This window comes from Rousettus aegyptiacus, unplaced genomic scaffold, assembly GCF_014176215.1.
Source record: "Rousettus aegyptiacus isolate mRouAeg1 unplaced genomic scaffold, mRouAeg1.p scaffold_m13_p_2, whole genome shotgun sequence".
Lineage (NCBI taxonomy): Eukaryota > Metazoa > Chordata > Mammalia > Chiroptera > Pteropodidae > Rousettus > Rousettus aegyptiacus.
In genome coordinates, this window is record NW_023416295.1 from 14120668 (window position 1) to 14143279 (window position 22612).

The window sequence follows — 22612 nt, forward strand, 5'->3', positions numbered from 1 at the left end:
ACAGGCAAGTTACTTTACTTCTACAGTTCTAGAGTTGTAGATTTGTAAAATGAGAATAATAACTGCCATGCACAGAGAGTTACTGTGACTGTTGACTAAGTGCCTAACGCACCTGTCATAGAGAAAAGACTCGATCAATGTTAGCCGCCACCTGATTCTCCCAGTACACACCCTAATCACTGCTCCTAAGTCAGCCAGGGTCTAGATTTAGTGGAGCACAACCTAAACCAAGGAGGTCGTGCTGCTGTAGAAGCACCCTCATGCCAAGCTGCATCGGCAAGTGCTGCATAGGGAATTCTTTGCCACCGATCAGATCTTTACCAGAGACTTGTATTCAAGAAGATCCCAGACTAAGAGGACAAATAAGAGGGAGAATCGCAAAGTTAATAAATGGTTATAAATTAGAACTTCTGAGAGAATCTTAAAGAAATTGTCTTTCACTTGGTGAAAAGAAGATTGAAAGTGAATCTAGCAACTCTTCAAGGCCATGCATACAGATACTGAGTAGGATAGTGGCCCTAGCCACTAAGACCAGAAAAAGGGGAAAGAAGTTGAATTTGCATTAGAGAGGAGGGAGGAGAAATGAACTTAAAGCAAAACTTGTCTAGAAAATGGCTATAAAAGAATGGGATGGGTGACCACAGAAGCCTACAGGATTTTCTCTTTTGGAATTCCATTAAAACAGGGAGCCCCTGTTTGTCTGGGTTGGGAAAAGTACTGACCTGGCTGCATGGTCAGTTCAGAATTCTGAGGAGGAGGTGGGCAATATTGCAAGGATTGTTCTTGAACCCTGGAAAACACAAGTTAAAGCTCTTAGAAAACTCAAGGAAAGGAAGCAACATTAGAGTGATCTGTGACTCGGAGACCTAGAAACCAAATGCTAACTTAAGAAGGAATGGGGCATGAGGAGGAAGTATGGGCAAAGGGGAGGAAAGAAACAATCCATTTTGTTTCCAAGTGACAGAGGCCACACCACTTCTGGCGGAGCCATCCTAAACCCTCTGCTGTGGGCCTCAGTTTGCTTTTCTGTGATATGAAGTGCTTGGGTTAAGCACTCTGTTTAGTCCCTTCTAATGAGGAATTTATAGTTACAAAATTGATCCAGATGAAATGTGATCATAACTGTGAAAAGCTACCTCAACCCCAAACTCAGGCAGTGCTGGATGAGTGGGTGCTGCACAGAGGACCAATGCATCTGCACTGGGGCCAGATGTCGGGGTTTAGGGGTTGAATCCTTCCCTGATCCTCAGCCAGGAGCAGGTTGCTTATCTTCTCTGAACTTCAAAATCTTCATTTGTAACATGGGGATAATAATAGCACATTTGGGGTTGTGAGTTTAAATTAAACAATGCAAGTAGAATACTTGGTATAATAATATCTATAGTTTTCATGTATCAGGCAGAAAAGTGTCAATCAAACTGTACCTATTGTATTAATATTCTTGGAATGAGAATTTTTTAATTTTTTTAAATTAGGTTTATTGAGGTAACATTGGTTAATACAATTATATAATTTTCAGGTGTACATTATCATTTGACAGCTGTATATTCTATTGTGTGTTTACCACCCAAAGTCCAGTTTCCTTCAGCTTCCATATATTTGATCCCCTTTACCCACTTCGCCCTCTCCCTAAACCCTGTATCTGACCCGCTTTACTCCGTCTACCTCCCCCCTCCTCCCCCACCCCACCAGTAACCACTAGTCATAGTCCTCTGGTAACCACTAGCCTATAGTCCATGTCCATGAGTCTCTGTTTGTCCTGCTCATTTGTTGCTTTTAGGTTTATATCCCACATATAAGTGATATCATGTGATTTTCAACTTTTCCTGTCTGGCTTATTTCACTTAGCATGATTATTTTGAGGTCTATCCATGTTGTCACAAATGACAGTATTTCATCTCTTCTTATGGCTGAGTAATGCAGTGAGGATTTTTAAACCTTTTAATTTCTCACCCTTTTATTTCTATCGCTTTTGACTTTGTAGAATATATTACAACCAAATCATATACGTAGTTTACTGTGATGTTAGTGGTAGTTTTTTTTTTTTTTGACATGCTTACGTTTTCTTGTTTTAGCAGAATGAAAAGTAATTCATTCAGCTTTCCTGAATGGCATATTAAAATCCACAACCCACGCTTGCTTCTATGTAGCTGCCTCTACATATTCTCTGTCCTTGTTAATTTGTGAAGTAGAGCTAAGAGAATAATCACTTAGCAGCTCTCGTATGCCAGAGGCGCTGCCGAATCTTCTGTGGTTGCTGTCGTTGCGTTGTTAGCAGTCCCTGTCACTGAGATCGCCTTTCTAACGTGACCGGTGGGGATCGCCAGTATCTGTTGATGTCACCATTTTGGCTGCTCTTCTCTACACCTTGGCCTGTCCCTTTGCAATTTCATCTTGCTCCTTTTAACGGTGTTCCCAACTCAAAAACCCCTACTGATTCTTCTAAGGACGGACGCCCCACCCCAGCTGCACACCGGCGGCCCTGGGATGTGCACGGGGTTGATACGGAATTCAGCTCCACCAAGCTGAGAGGGCGCTGCGTCTTCCGAGCCAGGGTGGGGCACCAGGTTACTAGCGGCCTCCAGCCTTTTGGGTTTACTTCCCCGCAGGGCACACCGTAGGCGGCTGTGCGGTCCGGCCACTGCCCCCGCCCCTCGCGTCCGGCCGCGCCGTGGGTTGCGGTCGCTGTGGGGGTGGCAGCTCCTGTCCCGGAGGTTTGCGCCTGGCGGGGCACCCCGGAGCCGCGGGGAGCCCAGAGGCGAGGCCAAGGTGGGGTGGGGCGCGTCCGGGCGGGGAGGGCAAACTCTGGCGGAGCAGGGGCCGCCGAGGGCAGCGGGCGGGCGGACGCGCGGCGGAGGAGCGAGCCGGACAAGGGCTGGCTAGTGCCGGGGCCGCCCGCCCGAGGGGGAGGAGGCTGTGCTGCCCTTGCTGCAGGTTCGCTGTCGAGCGTACAGGAGGCAGGGACATGGGTAGGGTGCGGTCTGCGCGGGGCCCGAGCCCGGATCTCTTCCATTTCCCCTCTCACTCGGCCCCGGGCTGCGCCGCAGACGGCAGCAGCTCCCGCTCCGCCCGAGCCGCCTGACCGCCGGGCCGGGGTGCTAACCGCGGGGCCCGCCAGCCCGCCGGCCCGGCCAGCCCAGCCCAGCCCGGCGGCCCGCAGCCCCGCCGCCCGCCGCCCCCCGCCGCCGCCGCGTTGCCAAAACAAACGGGCCGGCCTATTTATTGGCGGCCGGCGAGCCGGGCAGCTCAGAGTCGAGGCGCCGAGGGGGACAGCGCGCCGCCACCAGCCAGGGCCCCGGGCCCCCGCCCCGCACCTGAGTCCCACCGGCCCTGCGCTGCGCCGCGCAGCCCATGGCGCCCCCACCTGGAGCCCCCTGGAGCCACCCGGACGCCTGAGCCCCCGCAGCGCCCGGGTCGACTTGCCCACCCATCAGCCCACCAGGCGCCCTCGCCCGCCGCTCTCCCGGGCTCCCCGGCCATGTCTCCCGCCCGGCTCCGGCCTCGACTGCGGTTCTGCCTGCTCGTGCTGCTGCTGCTGGTGCCGGCGGCGCGGGGCTGCGGGCCGGGCCGGGTGGTGGGCAGCCGCCGGCGCCCGCCGCGCAAGCTCGTGCCGCTCGCCTATAAGCAGTTCAGTCCCAACGTGCCGGAGAAGACCCTGGGCGCCAGCGGGCGCTATGAAGGCAAGATCGCGCGCAGTTCCGAGCGCTTCAAGGAGCTCACTCCCAACTACAACCCCGACATCATCTTCAAGGACGAGGAGAACACGGGCGCCGACCGTCTCATGACCCAGGTGAGCGCGACCCGCCCTCGCAGGGCGCCGCCGCCGAAGCACTGCCACCTGCCCGGCCCTACCCGCCCCCCTGGCACCTTTTCTCGACTGGCTGGCACGCCCCCTGGCACCTGCCCCTCTCTCCAAGCCCAGCTGCCTCCTGCCCAAGAGGGGCCGGCCAGGGGTCCCGACGCGAGCGTCTGCATCCCGGACACCGCCGGGGGCTGTGAGAGAAGAGCTCCTCACTGCCGAGCGCCACAGCCCAGCCGGCTGGCGGCGGTCCCTCTGCCCCAGAGCGCTGGCAGCTCGGGTCAGACGCGGCGCCCGGAGGCACCTCGACCCGGCTGCCTCCTGCTCCTTCGGTACCCACACGGTCCCTCCAGGCCTAACCAGGCGCGCAGCTGCGCCCCTTCCATTTCGAAGCCACTCGGCACCCCGAGGCGAAGAAGCTCCGGGCGCGGAGGGCCGGCCCCGTGGCCTTTCCTCCACGCTCGCTCTTGGTTCGCAGCTCTGCCCTCTCCTGAAGCAGCGTCTCCGCGGGGCGTGGGGTTAAGGAGAAGCTAGGAAGGCGGAGGTGGGAAAGGGAACTCGCCGGGTGAGCCCACGTGTCTGTCCAGAGAGCTGAGCGGCGCAGCTGCGGTTGAAGGGTGGGGAGCTGGAGCCTTCTGGCTCTGGGACCGAATTTGGGGGATCCCTGGGCTTAGTGACGGAATGGAGAAGCTTGGAAGAGAGGGGCTTGGGATGCCGAGGACGCAGGGAGCAGAGCTCAAGTTAGTTTCTTGCGTGCTCGGAACAGGACCTGCGCTCAGCCCAACTTCTGCGAGGGTGAGGGGTGGTCGTGGGCCGGGGGGTGGGGGAAACTTTCTTCTCTGCAACTGGGTCCACAAGGGAAGAGACCCAGGCTACGTCCCCTTTCTCAGCAGTCTCCCGGGGCTTCCCCCGCAGGCAGGAAGCCCGCGTTCTAGGTGCTTTAGGAAAAGCAGCTAGACCACGGCCCTCAGCATGCGCCGTGGCGCCGGGGCTGGCCAGTGTCGGGGCGAAGGTTGGCTGGTGGCCGGGCCGGGCCGGGCGCCGAGGAATGCAGATAAGGATCCGGGCCACGGGCTGGGCAATCATTGACAGCGCGCGCCCAAGCTCTGGACCCGAGGAGGAGGGGTAGCGGGGGAGAGAGGGGCGGGGAGCAGGGGCCCACGGGCGGACATAGGTGGGGGGCTAGAAGCGTGGAGCTCTGGCGGCAAGATAGTGGAGCTCCCTCCCGGGGCAGTGAGCGCCCCGGCTAGGCTGCTCGCCCCGGAAGACAGCCGGACCTTGGGTTGTAGACTCTGTTGGCTCCTGGGAGACCGAGTCCAAGGGTCTGTGGGGCCGGGCTCTGCGGGCTGGGGGTAGGTTGAGACATGGGCTGCGCACACCTGGCAGCGCCTCGCACTTAAGAGTCAAAAACGGTGGATGGGCCCCTTCTCCCGCCAGCCCCTCCCCTCAGTCAACTGCAGGGTCCCTTGGGCTGCAGGCACGCGGGGAGTCAGCATAGACAGGTGATCTCTCCCGTTCTTCCCCTGGGACGCGTCTCTATTCCCACCCCATGTGAGGCGGGGCGCGGAGCCAGCTCCCTGAGATCAGAGGCTTGTTTCTCGTCTCCCTCCTCAGGGGTGGCGCAGAAGTATGAAGGGCTCTGGACTAAGGGAGAACGTTGCCTGGGATTATCAACCCAACCGCGACCCTTGTCGTGGAAGACGCTCTGCGTCGCCCTCCTTCGAGCCAGGCCTGGCTCTAGCCTTTCCACCGACTTCTGGTTCCAGGGCTGCCGAATCCCAAGAAGGGCTGCGGGCGGGTTTTGGATCGTAAGAGTCCCAGCAGGAATGCTTTGTGGCTCCCGAGGAATCCAGGCAGGCCAGTGATTCCCTTCCAACAAACACCCGCCCCCCGCCCCCACCCCAAGCTGCGGGGACTCCGCACCTGCTGTGCCTCCAGGGCCGGGGTTCCCGGGCCTCAGCCCTGAGGCTACGGTGACACCTACTGGGCACCATCGGCCTTGCATGCCTAGCAGGTCAGCCGCAGGCAGTCGGCTCCTTACCACGCCCGCCCTCCAGGTAGCGGGCAGTCGATTCCTGGTCTCCGATGCCTCGGTGAGCCATAGGGACTGGGCCCTGGAAGGGTGAAGCCTGGCCTGTGGAATAATCAGTACCCTGAGCGGGGAAGAGCGAGCACGGGAGGAAGGGGCCACTTATCAGAAAAGGGAGGCCCAAGGGTACGCGACTTGACACGCCCTCCAGATTTGTGGCGCCACTGCGCGGTTCCCGTCCCTGGAGCAGCCGGATGCTGGAGTGGAAGGAGGCGCGTTTGGGCTCTCTGTTCCCGAGAGAGGGACAGAGCACCCTCCCCAGTTTCCCAACTCCAGTGGGTGCGGTGAGCAAGCCCAGCGCGAGGCTGCGGCTCCACCTGCGTGTGCGACGGTTCTTCTCCCTAACGCTGCGCTTTCCTCTCGCAGCGTTGCAAGGACCGCCTGAACTCCCTGGCCATCTCGGTGATGAACCAATGGCCCGGCGTGAAGCTGCGGGTGACCGAGGGCTGGGACGAAGACGGTCACCACTCGGAGGAGTCCCTGCACTATGAGGGCCGCGCAGTGGACATCACCACGTCGGACCGCGACCGCAATAAGTATGGACTGCTGGCACGTTTGGCAGTGGAGGCCGGCTTCGACTGGGTGTATTACGAGTCCAAGGCCCACGTGCACTGCTCCGTCAAGTCCGGTGAGCCGCTGCCGGGGGACTGGGCCCGGGGCCGGGGCCGCAGGGCGTGGGCAGGAGGCGCAGGGCCCGCTGGGGCCAAGAAGGTGAAGAGACCCGCCCGGGGTTGGAGGCGGGAGCCCCGGGAAAGAGGACGTCGGCGGCGCTCCCCACTTCTGCTTGTGACAGCCTGCTTCTCCCGTGCCTGGTAGTGTCGAGAGCAGGAGCCTTAGGGAGATAGGGCCCTGTCCCAGCGCTGCTGGGTGCCAACCTTGAGATCCACAGTCCAGAGCCTGCTGCAGGAGGTGCAAGACAGAGCAAGCTGGACAGATGTGGAAGCCAGGCTGTGACAGAGACAGCCTCCCCACGCAGTGTGGTGCAAAACCGAGGTGGGTGGGGGGGCCAGGGTGTGCCCAGACATCAGCATGCCTGACCGGGAGCCAAGAGCCCAGAGGGTCAGAACCCAACAATGGCTGCAGGTCAGGCCCTAGGGCACTGTGTATGCCCCTCCTAGGAGGTGCAGGCGTCCCTAGCCTCTCCCTCAGGGTCCTGATGTTGGACATTTTGGGGCAAAACAAGCCATGAGGGCCAGAATAAACAGAGTGGACTCAATAAAGTGGATTTTCCCAGATTTGCCGCCTTGTTGATCCGAAGTGGCAGGCATTGAGGCCTCACCCCTCCCTCAAATCTTGTCAGTGTCCCTGCCACCCACACTGAACCCAGTCATGGACGCCTCAGATGGTCCTGCGTGACTGCCAAGCCTGACTCCACGGGGTTGCCGGCTCAGCCCTCCATGCTGGCACCATGCAGAAGTTACACCTGCAGACCTGGAACATTGAGACTAGGCCCACTTTTTACTATTCCTGATACCACCCCTGTTCCACTCCCCCTCCCCACCCTGGGCCTACGTGGTGACCCTACTACCCTTACTCTTCCCCTCAGCACTTTTTGCCAAAGGTATCTATTCCAAGTCACACTCACCCTTCACCTGCAAACACTGGCCCAGAGCCAGCTCCCAGAGTGGCAATTCCATTCCTTATTCCTGACGGCCAAACACTGTTCTCCATCCCACCAATTGATGCCACTGTGTCCTGTCCCGGCACAGAGACCCAGCTCATGAACTGAAGACAGTGCTTTCACCCTTGCCGCTGAGCCAGACTTCCCTGGAGTCTGTATTTGCTCCACAGCTGGTCTTCCTCTCACTTCCATATAGACTCCATGGGCCAGCTCTGGCACAGAACTTGGGGTGTCATTCTGAGAGGGCAATTTGAGGGGAGCATCTGATGAAGGAGTGAGAAATAATAGGACATCCAGACCCCAGAGGAGCTAAGCGACTTGCCTTTTCCATGAGGCTGCAGCTTTCTGGGTGTCAAGTCATGGCTGACCACCAACCACCACCAACCCCCGCCTGGCTCGGCTGACCTCTGGTCTCTCTGCTTCACAGCATTGTCAGGATTTAGAGCAGATAGGGGACTTCACCTGGCCTTCGGGAGGGCCCTTTCTTTCTCACTCACTGGAGCCACAATATGTTCCTCTCATTAGCAAGGGATTAGGCTGGGGAGGAGGGCAGAAGACCACATTGTGGGTTGGAATGGGTTCAAGTCTGCATGGGAAAGGGGGGCAGGGGCCCAGGTACGGTGAGGGGGGCTCTCTGGGAGCAAGAGGAGCTCTGGCTGGGCTGGGGAGCGGGGCTGTAACTAGGAATCTGAGCTCCATAGCAGTAATACCTTCATGTCCCTTCTTCCCACAGAGCACTCGGCCGCAGCCAAGACAGGTGGCTGCTTCCCTGCCGGAGCCCAGGTGCGCCTGGAGAGTGGGGCACGTGTGGCTTTGTCAGCTGTGAGGCCAGGAGACCGGGTGCTGGCCATGGGGGAGGATGGGAACCCCACCTTCAGCGACGTGCTCATTTTCTTGGATCGAGAGCCAGATAGGCTGAGGGCCTTCCAGGTCATCGAGACCCAGGACCCCCCGCGCCGCTTGGCACTCACTCCTGCCCACCTGCTCTTCACTGCCAACAACCACACAGAACCGGCGACCCACTTCCGGGCCACATTTGCTAGTCAAGTGCAGCCTGGCCAATACGTGCTGGTGGCTGGGGTGCCAGGCCTGCAGCCTGCCCGAGTGGCGTCTGTCTCCACACACGTTGCCCTGGGGGCCTATGCCCCACTAACGAGGCACGGGACGCTGGTGGTAGAGGATGTGGTGGCCTCCTGCTTCGCAGCCGTGGCTGACCACCACCTGGCTCAGCTGGTCTTCTGGCCCCTGCGACTATTTCACAACTTGGCGTGGAGCAGCTGGACCCCAGGGGAGGGTGTGCACTGGTACCCCCAGCTGCTCTACCGCCTGGGACAACTCTTGTTGGAAGAGAACAGCTTTCACTCGCTGGGCATGGCGGTGCCAGGGAGCTGAAAAGATCCTTTCACTGCCCTCCCAAGACTGCCCAACTGAATCCAAAGGCCTCCCTGCCAGGAAGGCGTTGGCCCTGGAAGGGACCTGAGCAGGGGGCACTGGATCCCACCATCTCTTCCACCACAGAGATAGACCATTGAGACTTGACTGGGCAATGCCAGTGTCCCCCACCACCATGTTGGTGTAGTGACAGAGCTGCAAGCTGAGCTGGCAAGGGGGCGGGGTGGTCTATCTTTCTATCTTATAGGCCTCGAAGCTGGCATGGGGGGTCCCAACCCAGCCAGTTCTCACTGCAGTTTTTCATACCTGCCTCCCCCAATGGGGTGGGCCCATTCCATTTGTCTTAGGCCCCTCTTCGGTGGGCTTGCACCTCAGTTGATGCTGCTAGATTCCTTGGGACCCAGCAAGGAGCCAGCTGGACTCAATGTTGCCCCAAATAGAGAAGGCCACAGGGTGGCACAGCCATTCTGGCTATCCTGAGGCATGACCTTCCTCCTTGGCCACACTCCTCAAGACACACCCAGAGACTGTTGCTGTCAGTGGGCGGAGTCCTGTGTTCCAGCCAATGTGAGCACAGGCACCGGGACCAGGCGAGTGGGCCAGAGGTCCTTCCCACTTCTGCCAGGCTAAGCTCCTTCTTCTGCTGAACCATGACCCTCACCCCCTCCTCCGGTCAGTCTCCCCACCTTATTTATTGGCGCCGAGGGGGAAGCCCATGGAGAATTTTGGGGATGTTTTGGTCTTTTCTTCCTTTTGTAATAAAAATTATTTAAGTTGTTAGAGCCATAGAGTCCAGGATGCTGAGTGGGGTGCATGCACAGGTAGTCTGTAGCCAGGGGCGGGCCTGTCTAGGGGTGTGCTCACCTTCCCCGAAGGACAAAAGCTCCAGTGCTCCCATGCCCTCTGCAGTCCCTTTCTCCCCAGGAGTTCTCCAAAGCCCCAACAGAGTGCTGTGCTGTGCACCAGGCAAGGTGTTAGCATGCTGATCCCAAGGGCGGCCCTGACACCGTTGGAGGAGAGAAGTGAGATACCTAGTACATGGCCACCTCACTCATCTAGAACCACCTCCTGTGCTCTGGCCAAGGAGCTTCCCCTGCTCACTCTGGTTATTCTGGGTGCCTGGCCTTCCGATTCTTCACTGCGGATAATGGACTGTGGTGTGAAATGATTCTGGAGACTTTACCTCTGCCTTGTGGCCCGTTCTGACTTTTTGGATAAGTCACGGACGGGTTCCTTACCTAGCATTTCTCACACCTCAGAATCACCTAGGCAGCTTGTTTAAAAATGATTCTTGGACTCACTTCTAAGATTTTGCTTTGAAGATGGAGAGCGAGGCCCAGGAACTTACTTTTACAAACACCCCAAACATAGCAGATGGTCCACGAACCACACTTTGAGAAACATTGCTTGGTCTAGAGAAGGCCCAGTTTGTTACCCAAACAGGACGATCCCCTTCTTCATTTTCTCTTAGTCTGTCCATCCCAAAGCAGGTTTTTCCGTGCTTACTGCAGATCAGCTGAGATTCCCAGGCCCAGTGGTACAATTGTTATATTTCAGAAATTTCATGAGCCGGTTGCAATAGGCCCTGGTGAGACGACTTACACCATGGAAATTGGTCCATGCTACTAGTTAGGGTTTCCCCTCTGTGGAGAGCCAGGTTTTGCAGTGCACTGCCCCCCCCCCCCAGATCCTAGCCTCGTACAGAGAGTGCAGTGTTGGGGGTGACGGCTCAGATCCTTACCTTATCCATCTCCCATCTCCACAGAGGAAAACTCCAGAGAAAACTTTATTCCTTGGAGACTGTCATCTGGGGGGAAATAGGTCCCCACAGGCTGTAATGAATGATCACTGCTATCATTTAATGAAGACTCCCTACCTCCAGGCATTGTTCTAAGTGCTTTACATGTAGAACCCGTTTAATTTTCATAACAACCCTTTGTGGTATCTACTATAATGTTACCATTTTCCTGATGAGGACACAGAAACACAGGGAGGCGAAGTAACTCGCCCAAGAAGAGCAAGCGACAGAGGCAGGATATGAACCTGCGCATCTGTCTGGCTTTCGGGCCTATTGCATCTCGTTTTGTTTTGTTTCTGAGGTAACAGTGGTTAATAACATTATATAACTTTTACAACATTATAATTCATTATCTGTACACACCGTAGCGTGCTCACCACCGTAAGTCTAGTTTCCGCCCATCACCATGCATTTGACTCCCTCTTACCCACTTCTTCTTTCCCCTACATTTCTAAGGCCCCCTGTTTATACCACAGGCTTTTCCCTTGATGAACTTGGGTCCTCAATGGAAGGTACTCTTGGCATTTCAGGCCTGGAAATCTGCTTTGTTAGTACACCTAGGTTTGACTCACTGCTCTGTGGCAGACTGTCATGGACCAGGCTCACAGAAACCAGAATGTCCATGAACTTATTTATAGTGAGAAACATAAAAGGTCAAGGTCAAGGTACTCTTGTCCACTCATTTGCACATTTTCACCCTTGTAGACAGAGGCTCTCTCCTATGGAGTTGAGGGGGCTTACCTCTCCTACTGGGCCTGGGCACACTCTATCCTATAGACACAGAGCCATTTGGTGTCCCCAGACCTTTCTTAGATGGGTGTCCTCAAGAAACACATTCATTCATCAGACAGAGAAGGCTCAAAAAGTTCAGAAAAAACTTTGTCTGAATTCAGCCCCTCAAAAGACCAACTTTGAAATAGAAGTTGGACCTGCAGCTTTTCTGGGAATCCTGGGCCCAGATCTGAGGAGACTGTGTGAGCAGTGAGACAAAGAGAGACAGTCTGTCATCCTCCATTCTGCAGTGTGATTGCCCCAACCTCTTCCACCAGAACCTAGCTCGCCCCATCTTCCATGATGCCAAGGCCCAGAAGGTCAACTATAGCATCCGGGCCCAGGAAGCTACTGATCCAAAGCTTGTCTCTCCTCTCAGGCTCATGCTCAGCCCCCAAAGCGGCTCAATCCACAATTGTAATCTTCATTCACCTGTTCAGTCATTGTTTACTGGATACCCTTGTGTTAGGCACTGAGCCAAAACGAGGGAAAGAGGCAGTCCCTGTCCTCAATGAACTGGATGGTAGGGAACAGCTCAAGGAGATGGATGTCTACACCATGCACTGAGTGCTGTGCCTGGCACCCTCACAGGCGCTATTGGAGTGCTGCAGAGAGGCTGGGAACTAGGAAGACTTCCTGGAGGCGAAGATCATGCAGGGAGGGCAAGAAAGCATTTGCATGGCAGATAAGTAAAGGAAGGGATCTGGACCGAGGACACAGTAAATACAAAGGCTTGGAGGCGTGAGTGAGCCTGGGATTTTGGAGGAATCGCCATCAGGTCAGCATCACAAAGCAATTTGGTGTATGTAGGTTTGGAAAGCTGAGGTAGTGAGTGGGGCAAGAGGTGGATGCACAGAACCTTGTGTTCCATGCCTTGGGACTTTATCCTGAGGGCTTGGGGGAGGGGGACCTGGAGAGTTTGAAGCCGGGAGGCTCGCAACTAGATTGTTTGAGAAAGCTTACCTGGCTGCAGTGTAGAGGACGGACCAGAGAAGGCAGCCGCGGAAGCGAGGAGTCCATTTACTGGGGAGAAAAGTTGGTGACCTGGACTGAAGAGGTGGTTATGGAAGATTTAAGAAGATAATGCATTGTGGACATTTAGGCAGGAAAGTGACCAGGACTTGAAGCCTGTTTGGATGAGCAATGATGGCGAGGAAAGGGCCCAAGCCAACTTCAGGTTTTTAAGCCTGAGATCCAGCACTCTTGACCTTGGTCCTCCTCTGGTCTTCCTGCCTGCACCAGTAATGGAGATGTTTAGGGCTTTCCTATGAAGACGTCCTCCCTTCTCATTGGCCCAGGGCTGGTCTTCTTGGGTTCAAAGCACTCTTCAGACACCTGCTCTTTCTGCCTTCCCCCAACATACAATAAATGCATGGGGAGGAAACATGGAGTAGCCCCTTATAGCCAAGTCCAGGCAAGGTACGAAGTACAAGACATGTGCCTAGTTTACAAGTCCTCGGAGAAAGCTGGAGATAGGGAGAACTGGAATATCGGGGTACAGGAGACAAAGTGGGGAAAGTTCCTGACCATGAGACCTCTGGAGCTGCCTAGGCAGACTGCCCTCAACACAGGGGGCACTGCACCCTGGCTCCCTGACTTGCCTATGAGGAGGCCTCTCTTCAGGCACCTATCCCCAAGTTGTGCTGGCAACCTCCTCTCTTGTTTGGAAAGGCTCAGTCACCCTGTGCATGGCCTTTCCTAAGCCATGCGAGCCTATACCCACCTGTCTTCCCCAACAGAGCCTGAAGGTGCTGCTTCCCCATGGGATGGCTTCTAAAAGCAAGCGGTGCTGTGTTGGGAGAGGCTGAGCTGAGTGCACCATTAGGCAACCAGGCCTGCTACTAGCATCTGCAGCCCAAGCGTGGGGACTGGAAATAGTTGCCCCTCCATTAAAAAGCTTAGCAAAATGTCCCCTGAGGAGATCTAATTAGAAGAGTTCTTCTGGCCTGGTTCCTGTAAGTCCATTTAGGAGAGACTCTCGCACAGGGGTCATGTTAGGGTATGCAGCATGTCTGGATTTCCTAGCAGGGGTTCTCAGAGGCAGCTCCCCCTTCCCCATGCCCCCTGGGTGGAACATACCTCCTGGGGCTCTGCCCCATGTCCCACCCCACAGCCTGGTTCTCAAAGCCTCTTTGTTCTACTGGGCCAAGCTGTGGCCAGCTTGAACTTGATAAGGCTGGGTAAGGCAGATAGCAGCCCCACCTTGCATGCCCCAAACCACACCCAGGCTGTTTTGCACACAGTTTGAATCCCCCTCAGATGGGCAGAGAAGCAGTGGGCTGACCTCCCAGGTTAAGGTTGAGAAGTCTTACCCTCTAGGCTGGCCCTCCTTCAGTCCATTCAAGACCTCCTCTCATCCGCATGGAGAAGTGGGATAAGGGAATTATCCCCCCTTCAGAGATAAATAAACTAAGTCTCCAAGAGGGGAAAATGACTTGCCTACAGTTATTTCTTCCATAATCAGGAGCACCCATTGTGTTAGGTCTGGTATTTACAGTATTTTTTTTTTTAATCCTAACAACTTGTGAAATGAGGTTGTTCCTAATTCCTACTCTGCAGAGAGATAAAATCCAGAGGTCCAGAGAGGTGAATGAAGTCACTTTCGCAAAGTCACACAGTAGCAAAGGTCAGACCAGAATCCAAGTCTCCTGTAGCAGCAACTGAGGAAGGTGGAAACAGATGACTCATTATCCCAGGAGAAGTCACTCCCAGCATCAGCCTGAAAAGTCTAATAGGGCTGAGCATGGCCAAGAACCTGTCTGGGAAGGTGATCTTGGAGGAATAATGTTCTAGATGCCATGAGACAATCCCATTTTGGTGGGAGTGGCAATGTTTAAAATATGTCCACAATTATTTGACACTCCTCTCTCCTTGAAACTGGTTTAAGGCTAGAAAAGGCCATGTAGGTTCTGCCAGGTTTTACCCTGAGATCGCCAAGCTGGAGCAGCTATAGATAGGTGTTCCTGTCCATAGCCGAGCAAGTACCCAGCTGAGAGCCAACGCCGACTGTCAGCCATGTGTGCCATCTTGGACATCCAGCCCAAGGGAGCTGTCAGATGGCTACAGCCTTTGCCAACATGCAAATGCAACTCCATGAGAGACTCCAAGAGGGAACTGCCTGACCAAGCTCTTCCTGAATTCCTGACCCACAAATTCATAAGCAAAATAGAATGATTGTTTGGGAACTCGAAGTTTGGAATAATTTCTTACGCGGCAATAGTAACCAGAACAAAGGGAAAAGAGAATGGAAAATAATGAGGACATCTTCTGAGTCTTTCCAGGGTCCTTTAATATACTTTACACAAAATCTTTTAAAAATGGAACCTGAATGAGGCTGGAGGAGATGTGATACTCCTTTCTCTTCTAAAGGGGCAGTGTGAGAAGACACACTAACTTGGAATAAACTTGGGGTGGATAGAGATAGAGAAAAGGGGGAGGGATGGAGAAGCACACCTCTCCACACTCAGCCAACTGAAAAAATACTATGTGTCTACTCAGGTTGCAAGATCTCTGATGATAGCAAACTCTTAGAGGAGTGAAGAGCCTTCTGGAAGAAGGAGTCTCATGCATCTGGGCTAGTGGATAGAAAGCATCTGGCCAAGTGGAAGGAAATGCTATTAGAGGATATTAAAAAAAAAACCAAATGATAGATGTTAAAGAAAGTGCTCAGAGATCGGGGCCAGACCTGGGAAATGGCTGGACATTCCTGTGAACAACGGCTGGCCACATTTTCCCAGAGTGCCCTTGCAAGCAGAAACTTGTAGGGCCTCAACAGGAAGGTCCACAAAAACAAACTAAAGCATTCTTTTTCCATAATAAATTCCAGGTGTCTCTGCATCTGACTTCTGCACACATCTCCAAATGCTCAGCTTAAGAAAACTCAGAGGAAAGTGACCAGGCAGATAACAGGAAATGAGTGTGGCTCCAGGGAGTGGTTGAGAGTGTAAGTTTGGAATGGTTAGCGTGAAGACGGGTTTCTTGGTTTTGAACTCATTATCCTAGAGAAGCAAAAATGGGCATGATTAAAATCCAATAAAGAGGTGAAAATAGCAAGTTTATAGTGAGGAATCCTGGCAGACACCACTTTAGGCAAGTGATCAAAGTTAACATCACCAGTAAAACATTGACACCATATACACTCTGATATGATGAACTAGGAAAGGCATATAACCTCTGTGCTCTGCTTCCCATATAACCTTACTCCATCATGAGAAATAAATCCGGGTTGAGAAATATTTTACAAAATAATTGACAACACTCTTCAAAAGAGTCAAAGGCATGAAAAACTGAGGAAGTGCCCCTGTTGGAATCTTGAATTGGATACCAAAATAAGAAAAGGATTTTAGTGGACAAACTTGTGAACGCTAAATGAATAAATTCTATACTTTAATTAATAGTATTTGTTGTACCAAGGTTAATATTTTAGTTTTGATAAATAATCTATGGTCATGTAAGAGATTAATCTGAGGTGAAGGGCTTATGAGAACTCCTTGTACTGTCTTTGTGACTCTTCTATATATCTACAATTAACTCACAATTTTAAAAATGAAAAAAAAATCTAAAAGATAGAATCTCATGGATCAGTCAAAGGTGGGCTCCCTCCCCATACATGAAATCCAAGCCAACTTCCACACTCAAAGGAAGCCAGTTGCACTGAGCCCATGGCCATGTCATGACACCTTTACTTGGGAGAGGACTCTGGTCAGAAATGGACTGGGAAGGGTTTGAGGAATTAGGATGGAAAATCACAGAATAGTGGTGTTCCTCATTTATCCAGAACATATAATGAGCCAGGTACTGTACAAAGTTCTTTAAGTTTTTTTTTTTTTATCCCACTTACATCTCACAACCTTTGAGCTATTAAAGTTTCTCTGTTTACAGATAAGGAGACTGGATCTTACAGGAGTGAGGAAACAAGATCATACAGCTAAAAGCTGGCACATTTGGGATTCAGATCTATTCTGCTTTACTCCAGAGCTTGTTCTTAACCACTTCACTGTGCTTTCTTCTCAGAGATGCCCCTCATTTAGTTCATACCTTGTGGTTTCTGCGCTGGGATGGATGGGGAGAGAGGAGATTGAAGGCAAGAGGAAGTGGATGGCCTAGGATAGGCTGGTCAGCCAGAGCTGTCCATGGTGCTGGACAGAGAAGCTTGGCGCTAGAGGGCCAGCAGGAGATGGTGTTGGGAAGACAGCTGGGAGAACTCGCACAGAAAAGCAACATTGCTCAGAGTAGAAGTAAAAAGCCTTTAGATGTGCTAAAAATTCCTCCACCAATGCAGAGGAATTAGAGGGGAAGGGACTTCAAGTTTTGGCTTGAAATAAATAACCAAGTCTACAGTAGCTTGTGAGGTAGGGTTTGTCCTCAGGTCTGACTTGCAACTAAAATTATTCAGTATAGCTATACTGATTATTGAAATCTGGTAATACTTTGGTAATTGTTGGTAAATAGCCACTGACTGAGTCTTCCACTGCTGTGGCTGCTCTCCTAGTCCCCTTCCTGTACTCCAAGGCTTCCCGATGACTCCACAACTAAAGTGTTAAGACTTGCCACAATGTGGGCTTTTAGGACCCTGCTCTGTCTCCAAAACCAGCTGGTGCCCATTCTCATAGTCAATACCCATGCCTTACCAATTGTTAGGTATTTTGAATATTACCTCTTTTTGTTCCTATTTTACAGATGAGGAATATTTTACAGATGTTTAACAATTTGCTTAAAATTGCTCAGCTATTGAATACAAGAATCAAGACCAGAACTCAAGTCTCTGGGATCATACCTCATGGTTTTGTCCCCCTCCATCTCCCTTCTGTTGGCCTGAGTGTTTATCTATCCTTCGTAGGGATGAGGAATAAAGGGAGAAAATTATCTAGGGGGTTTGGGTTGACACCGAAGGATTAGAAAACCCTGTGGGGGTCCAAAGCAGAATGAAACTCTTTGAATTCTCTTGCCATATAGCAGTTTAGCCCTAAACCCCTGAGTTTTATGCCATGGCAGCTGTTTCAGGCTAGAGGGACCATCAATCTGTTAACATACTCTTCCCACACCCCAGCTGCTACGGGGGATCATGGCACTCTAATGCAGAGAGTGTTCCATGTGTGTTCCTTGATCTGGCCCTGAACTACCCCCAGTGGACAGGTGGACTATAGGCTTTTCTCACTCTTCACTCCTCAGACTGGGCTTAGAAGACTTACTCCACTAATTTCAGAGGTCAGAAGGTTCTGTGGAAGGACGCACCTCTTCACCTCCTTCCTATAAATTAAATACAGTTTGGAAGCAGACCTGGCTTCAGAACCAACACTCTAAATTGAGTCAGAGTTGCAGGGGAAGGAAGGTGAAAGAGGGCTTTGCAAGTGTTGAAGCTAGGTTGACTTGGCATCTGGACTGAGATCACCCTGGAATCTCCTCTTGTCTTTCTCCACCCTAGAGCAGCGAGGCAGCCACCTTGGAGAAACAAGGGGAGGATATGGAGAAAAGGGAAATTTTTTGCCCCTCCAGTGTGCAGCAGAGAGACTGGGTGGTGGTGGGAGAGGAGGGTGCACAGGTCTAGTTGTTTACTTATAGGGACCTCCCATTTAGTAAGTGTGTGTGTGTGTGTGTGTGTGTCTAACTTTGTTATTATCTACCATGTGTCAAGTACTTTACATATGCTTGATAACTCAGTTCTTATACAAACCTTTTGATAATTATTCCCAGGTAGCAGATGAGCTCACAGAGGTCATGTGACTTTTCCAAGGTCACACAACCAGTAAGTGGCAGAGTCAGGATTAATCTCAAGTCTGCCTGATTTCTCAGCCTAGAGTCTATTTATTCCATGATGGCAGGGGTGGGAGGTAGGGAGTAGTGGGTGGCGTGGGACTATGGAGGAAAGGCTTAGAAAATATATTTTTATGTGTGTTGAGGCCCAAATCATTGAGTGCACTTTATCTTTATTACTCCCATCATCCGCTTCCAATCAGGAAGATTGAGGTCTATCTCCTTTACATCCTCCTTCCTCTCTTTCTCCTACATCCTGGTCCTCATCGATTCCTGAATCATCACTTACCCTTGCTCATAGCCTTAAATCAAACGGTACCCACCCCTATTGACTTTTTTTGATCCTTGGAGGATACGGTCACCAGGGCCCAGCACCCATTATCTTCCATGGGTTCTGGGCTCCTGGAAAGGAAGACTTCTGAAGCAAATTTAGTCACAGCTAAGGGACTATACATGCCATGTTGCTACTGGTAGAAGCCCAATTACTATTAGTAGGGGGGAAAACGAGGGTAAGGATTAAAGTTTCGCCTTCTCTGAAACATGACTCATTCGCGCTGCCGTCGTTGCCCTGGGATACCAGGAGACGCAGTGCCCTGTGCGTCCTGTATCTATGGAGACGACAACATGGCGGTGGTGTGAGTTTTGATCGTTGATCTCGCGGACCCAGGGAGCGGCGCGAGTGGCCAGGGAAGGTATCTGCCCCGGGAGACCACCTTCTCCAGGAAATGGCCAGGGGTCCCCTTCACGTCCTTCACAGAGTTCCGTGGTACTGCGACTTGGGCAAGATCAGTCATACTGGGGATACCGAAGAGAAAGGAGGAACAGCTCTAAGTAAATTTAGACGACGCGCCATTTTTTCCACTGGTCATCTTAGAAATTTTTAGGTTGGAAATTAGTCAAATAAAGGAAGCTGATAACATTTTTTAAAGTCCTCGAGATTAGAAAATTGGATTAAAAAGCACCACCTCCTTGCCCAGTGTGTTCATGATGATTGCAAACGTCTGAATCTTCTGGAAGAGTACAGCAGGGTAGTGCGGAAGCTATGATTGTTAATTGTAGTAATATAGGTTTGTCTAGGACTTTTTCACATCCCCTATTCATTTGAGTTTCACATCGACTTTGTGACATAGCATAACCCTCATTTTACAGGTGAGGAGACTGAGGCTGGGGGATTTGGATAAATTTGCCCATCTCAAATGAATCTAAGCAGATGCTGAAACCCAGCTTTCCTGGCTTCAGGGCCAGTGCTCACTCCCTTAAGCCCTAAGACCTGGCCTGGACCAGCTTTCTACCCCATCCTCTCATCTCTTCCATGCACCCCCTGGGATGTTTCAGGCGTTGACTGGAAACTTTCAGAGCCCGGAGACGTGGGCCAGCTGTAGAGTCCCCTGAAGTCACCGGCATTAATGAGTCAGGGCAGGACTACAAGGCCATCCAGTAGCAGAAAAGTAATGGAACCCTCTTCTCTGTCTCCTCAGCTTACTTTTCTTTGATTCCATTTGAACCTATACTTCACAATTAAAAGTAGGAACCTTACTTGTCTTGTGCTTAACAGGCACTCAGTTAATGCTTTGTGAAGGAAGGAAGGAAGGAAGGAAGGAAGGAAGGAAGGAAGGAAGGAAGGAAGGAAGGGGGGAAGGAATGAATGAGTGAATCTAAGATAATCCCCTCCAGAGGGTTTGGAGTTGTTACCAATGAGAAAAAATTGAATCAACAGAATCTTTTGCTCTGTGTGGGTGGTGTGTCTGATGGAAGTGTGTAAATTTCTAAAGGGTGAGAAGCATAATGTGTTATAATAACCCCAAACCTGAAAAGAAATAATTTTAGGCCAAATGAAAGGCAATTCACATCTAATCATAAACTGTTGTAAGAATTGAAGTACATGTGAAGACCTTACAACATTGCCTGGCATATGGTAAGGTCTAAGTAAATGTCAATAGAAGTGGTTATTAATTTTGAGATTGCTATTCCAAGAGATGAGAACGGATACTGAGTAGTTTGCAAAATGTACATATGTTCCAAAAAGGTATCAAATTGATGACATCCAATATGGTAGCCACACTTAGGTGTGTGTGGTAAAGGAAGTCTGCTAAAGGAAGAAGGGATTTGAGGAGATGGGGCCAAAGCCAACTGGGACACTTGTGTGTCCCCTAGAGCAGGGCCAGGCATCCTTCTGAGCATTTGGTGAAAGCTGTGGAAAAGAGCACATGTCCATACACATGACATTTTGCATATAATTTGCCTGTAACATTTGCATATATTTGCATATAACTTCTAGCTTCGGTTCATCCATGGATCCCTGTTTACAGGTTGAATCGTTTATCCTTAAACTGAATCATTATTTCAGTGAATGCTTACTTCAAACCTGGGCTACAGATTGTGTACTGATAGAAGAAACCCTGACCAGCTCTTCAGTGTCATTTGCTTCTTCTTTGACCCTTATTCCTCTTCTTACAGGAGGCAAGACACATTCGAAGGAAAAATATAGAGAATAAAAGCCAGATAAAGGTAATGCATGTGCTTCAGTAACTCTCACTGGGGGCTTGCTGAGAAATGCCAAGTGTGTCCATGGAGGGCTAGGTCCCTCTTCCAAGTGCCTTTCCTGAATGGAGAGTCTCTAGGCTCCCAGGCAAAGCCCGGTATTTTGTATTCAGGCTTGTTCCTCATGGCACTACCTTACATCTATTGCCAGAGCTGGTAAGAAGTCACTCCTCTGTGATAATGATGGCCATGGCGAGTCTGTTCCTCTTTTTCATGTCCCTCTGTCTCTCCTCAGCTCCAGACTGGCAGGGACTCTGGCTCAGCCAGAGTGCTTCCCTTGGAATTGTGTTCCAGGCATCTGATGCTCACACAGGCAACTTCGAGCCTTATCACAAGGACTAGGGACATGAAGGACTGCGTCATGACCTCTGCATCATGCCTGAGTGCCAGCACAATGGCCATTCCCACCATCACTGGCAGCAGTGCAGCCCTGAGTGCTGGCAGCAGCAGTAACTCCAGTGCCTGTGTGAGGACATGTCCAGGGCGAGCGGGGCAGGGTGCAGCAGGGGTTGGGGGAGGGGTAGCAAGATAGGGGGTGGAGAGGAATCTGAAAGGAACTGACTCCCCTGTCTAAACCCCAGCGTTAGACCCTGCACAGATTGAGCACCAAGCCGACCGAAGTGGTGGGAGCAGTGAGCGCGACTAGGGCTGGTGGGGGGACGGAGTGGGGGAGGGAACTCTTGGGAGAAGCAAGTTGGAGGCTAATAGAGTAGCCACGAGTGCTCTTCTCCCTAAGAAAGCTCTTTTTGTCGTGACCCCTGTGACTGTTTGGCCAATATATGGCTGTTGCTTACTTTTAGCAGCTCTCAGGATTCTCTTTATGTGACAGCATAGTGGGGCGGGGGAGGGGGTGGTCTAGGGGTGTGACAATGGGGTATGGCTTTGTGTCTCGTGCAGCATGTGCGTGTCTGCGTTCGGGGAGTTTCGCATCTCCTTAGACGTGGTGGTGGTTGCACTTGTCTCCCTGTGGACCGGGGATCATCTCACCGCTCCATCTGTGCCATTCCCAGCCTGTTCGCCTCAGATTTACTTACTGCCCTTCCCTGCTCTGCTCTGAGCTGGCAGGAGATTGGAAAGTGGAAGGAGGGGAGGAGCCAGGATACTACTTTTCTTCTCTCTCTGCTTTTGACGGTGTCTCTCTGTGACTGATCCCCCCCAGACAGGCCTCTGGGCGTTGAGAACCCTCCACCTCCCCTACCCTAGGTATGGTGGCAGCTTCTTGATGTTGCTAACTTCAGGGTTACTTCGCTATCTCCTGTTTATACATTACGTTCCTGCTGTTAAACACTCAGAGTGGCTTCTGTTTTTCTGGTTGGACTTGACTTATACACCAACTGATATTTGTAATAAATTACCCTTGCTCACTCACGTCACCTTTTCTCCATGGGCGAATTGAGAACGAAAATACTACACTAGCCATCTTACACTCTCTGTAAATATTGAAACTGAGAGGGTAAGTTCCAAGAGAGGAGGGATTTGTCATCCTTGTTCACTATTATAGTCTTGACATTTTGCTCAGTGGCTGATGCATAACAGGTAATCAACAAATATTTGTTGAACAGATGAATATATTCTTATGTAACAATGTAAAACCAACGCTCGACCAAAGATAAAATAAAATGGCAATGAGTTGAGCTTTCACAGCAGTGATTGGTAGGAAGAGGTACCTGGTTCGTCTTCCCTCCGCCTCGCACCCCAGGGGGTTTTCTACTCCCCTCTGTCCTCAAATAGATAGACGTAAGGTATCAGCCAATGAAGAGATTTTCCATTATAGATGGAAAGCGTCGGCACATGGCACCTCTGGTGTCATCAGGAGCAGCGCTTGGAGTGGCCCTAAAGTCAGCGCGT

At 51.9% G+C, this 22612-nt stretch overlaps 2 protein-coding genes across 7 annotated transcripts in view; both read left to right on the forward strand.

The window, feature by feature from the left end:
- The first annotated feature begins 3023 nt into the window (after positions 1-3023).
- Positions 3024-9687, forward strand: IHH (Indian hedgehog signaling molecule). Its single transcript, XM_016156888.2, has 3 exons — positions 3024-3790; positions 6255-6516; positions 8243-9687. Exons 1-3 carry the CDS (start codon positions 3479-3481, stop codon positions 8899-8901), a joined length of 1233 nt encoding a protein of 410 aa, XP_016012374.1. The 5' UTR covers positions 3024-3478; the 3' UTR covers positions 8902-9687.
- Positions 9688-18844: 9157 nt separating this feature from the next.
- The window catches only part of CFAP65 (cilia and flagella associated protein 65), a 33053-nt gene continuing 29285 nt past the window's right edge, over positions 18845-22612 (forward strand). Inside the window, exons 1-3 of one of the 6 annotated variants that reach the window (XM_016156862.2) lie at positions 18845-19054; positions 20681-20731; positions 21000-21230. In XM_016156862.2, the coding sequence (XP_016012348.2) occupies positions 21066-21230 (165 nt within the window). In that variant the 5' untranslated portion in view covers positions 18845-19054; positions 20681-20731; positions 21000-21065. Of the gene's footprint in view, positions 19055-20566; positions 20732-20999; positions 21231-22612 lie in introns of those variants that run through there. The other 5 variants (XM_036237386.1, XM_016156863.2, XM_016156865.2 and 2 more) reach the window with 5 other exon arrangements.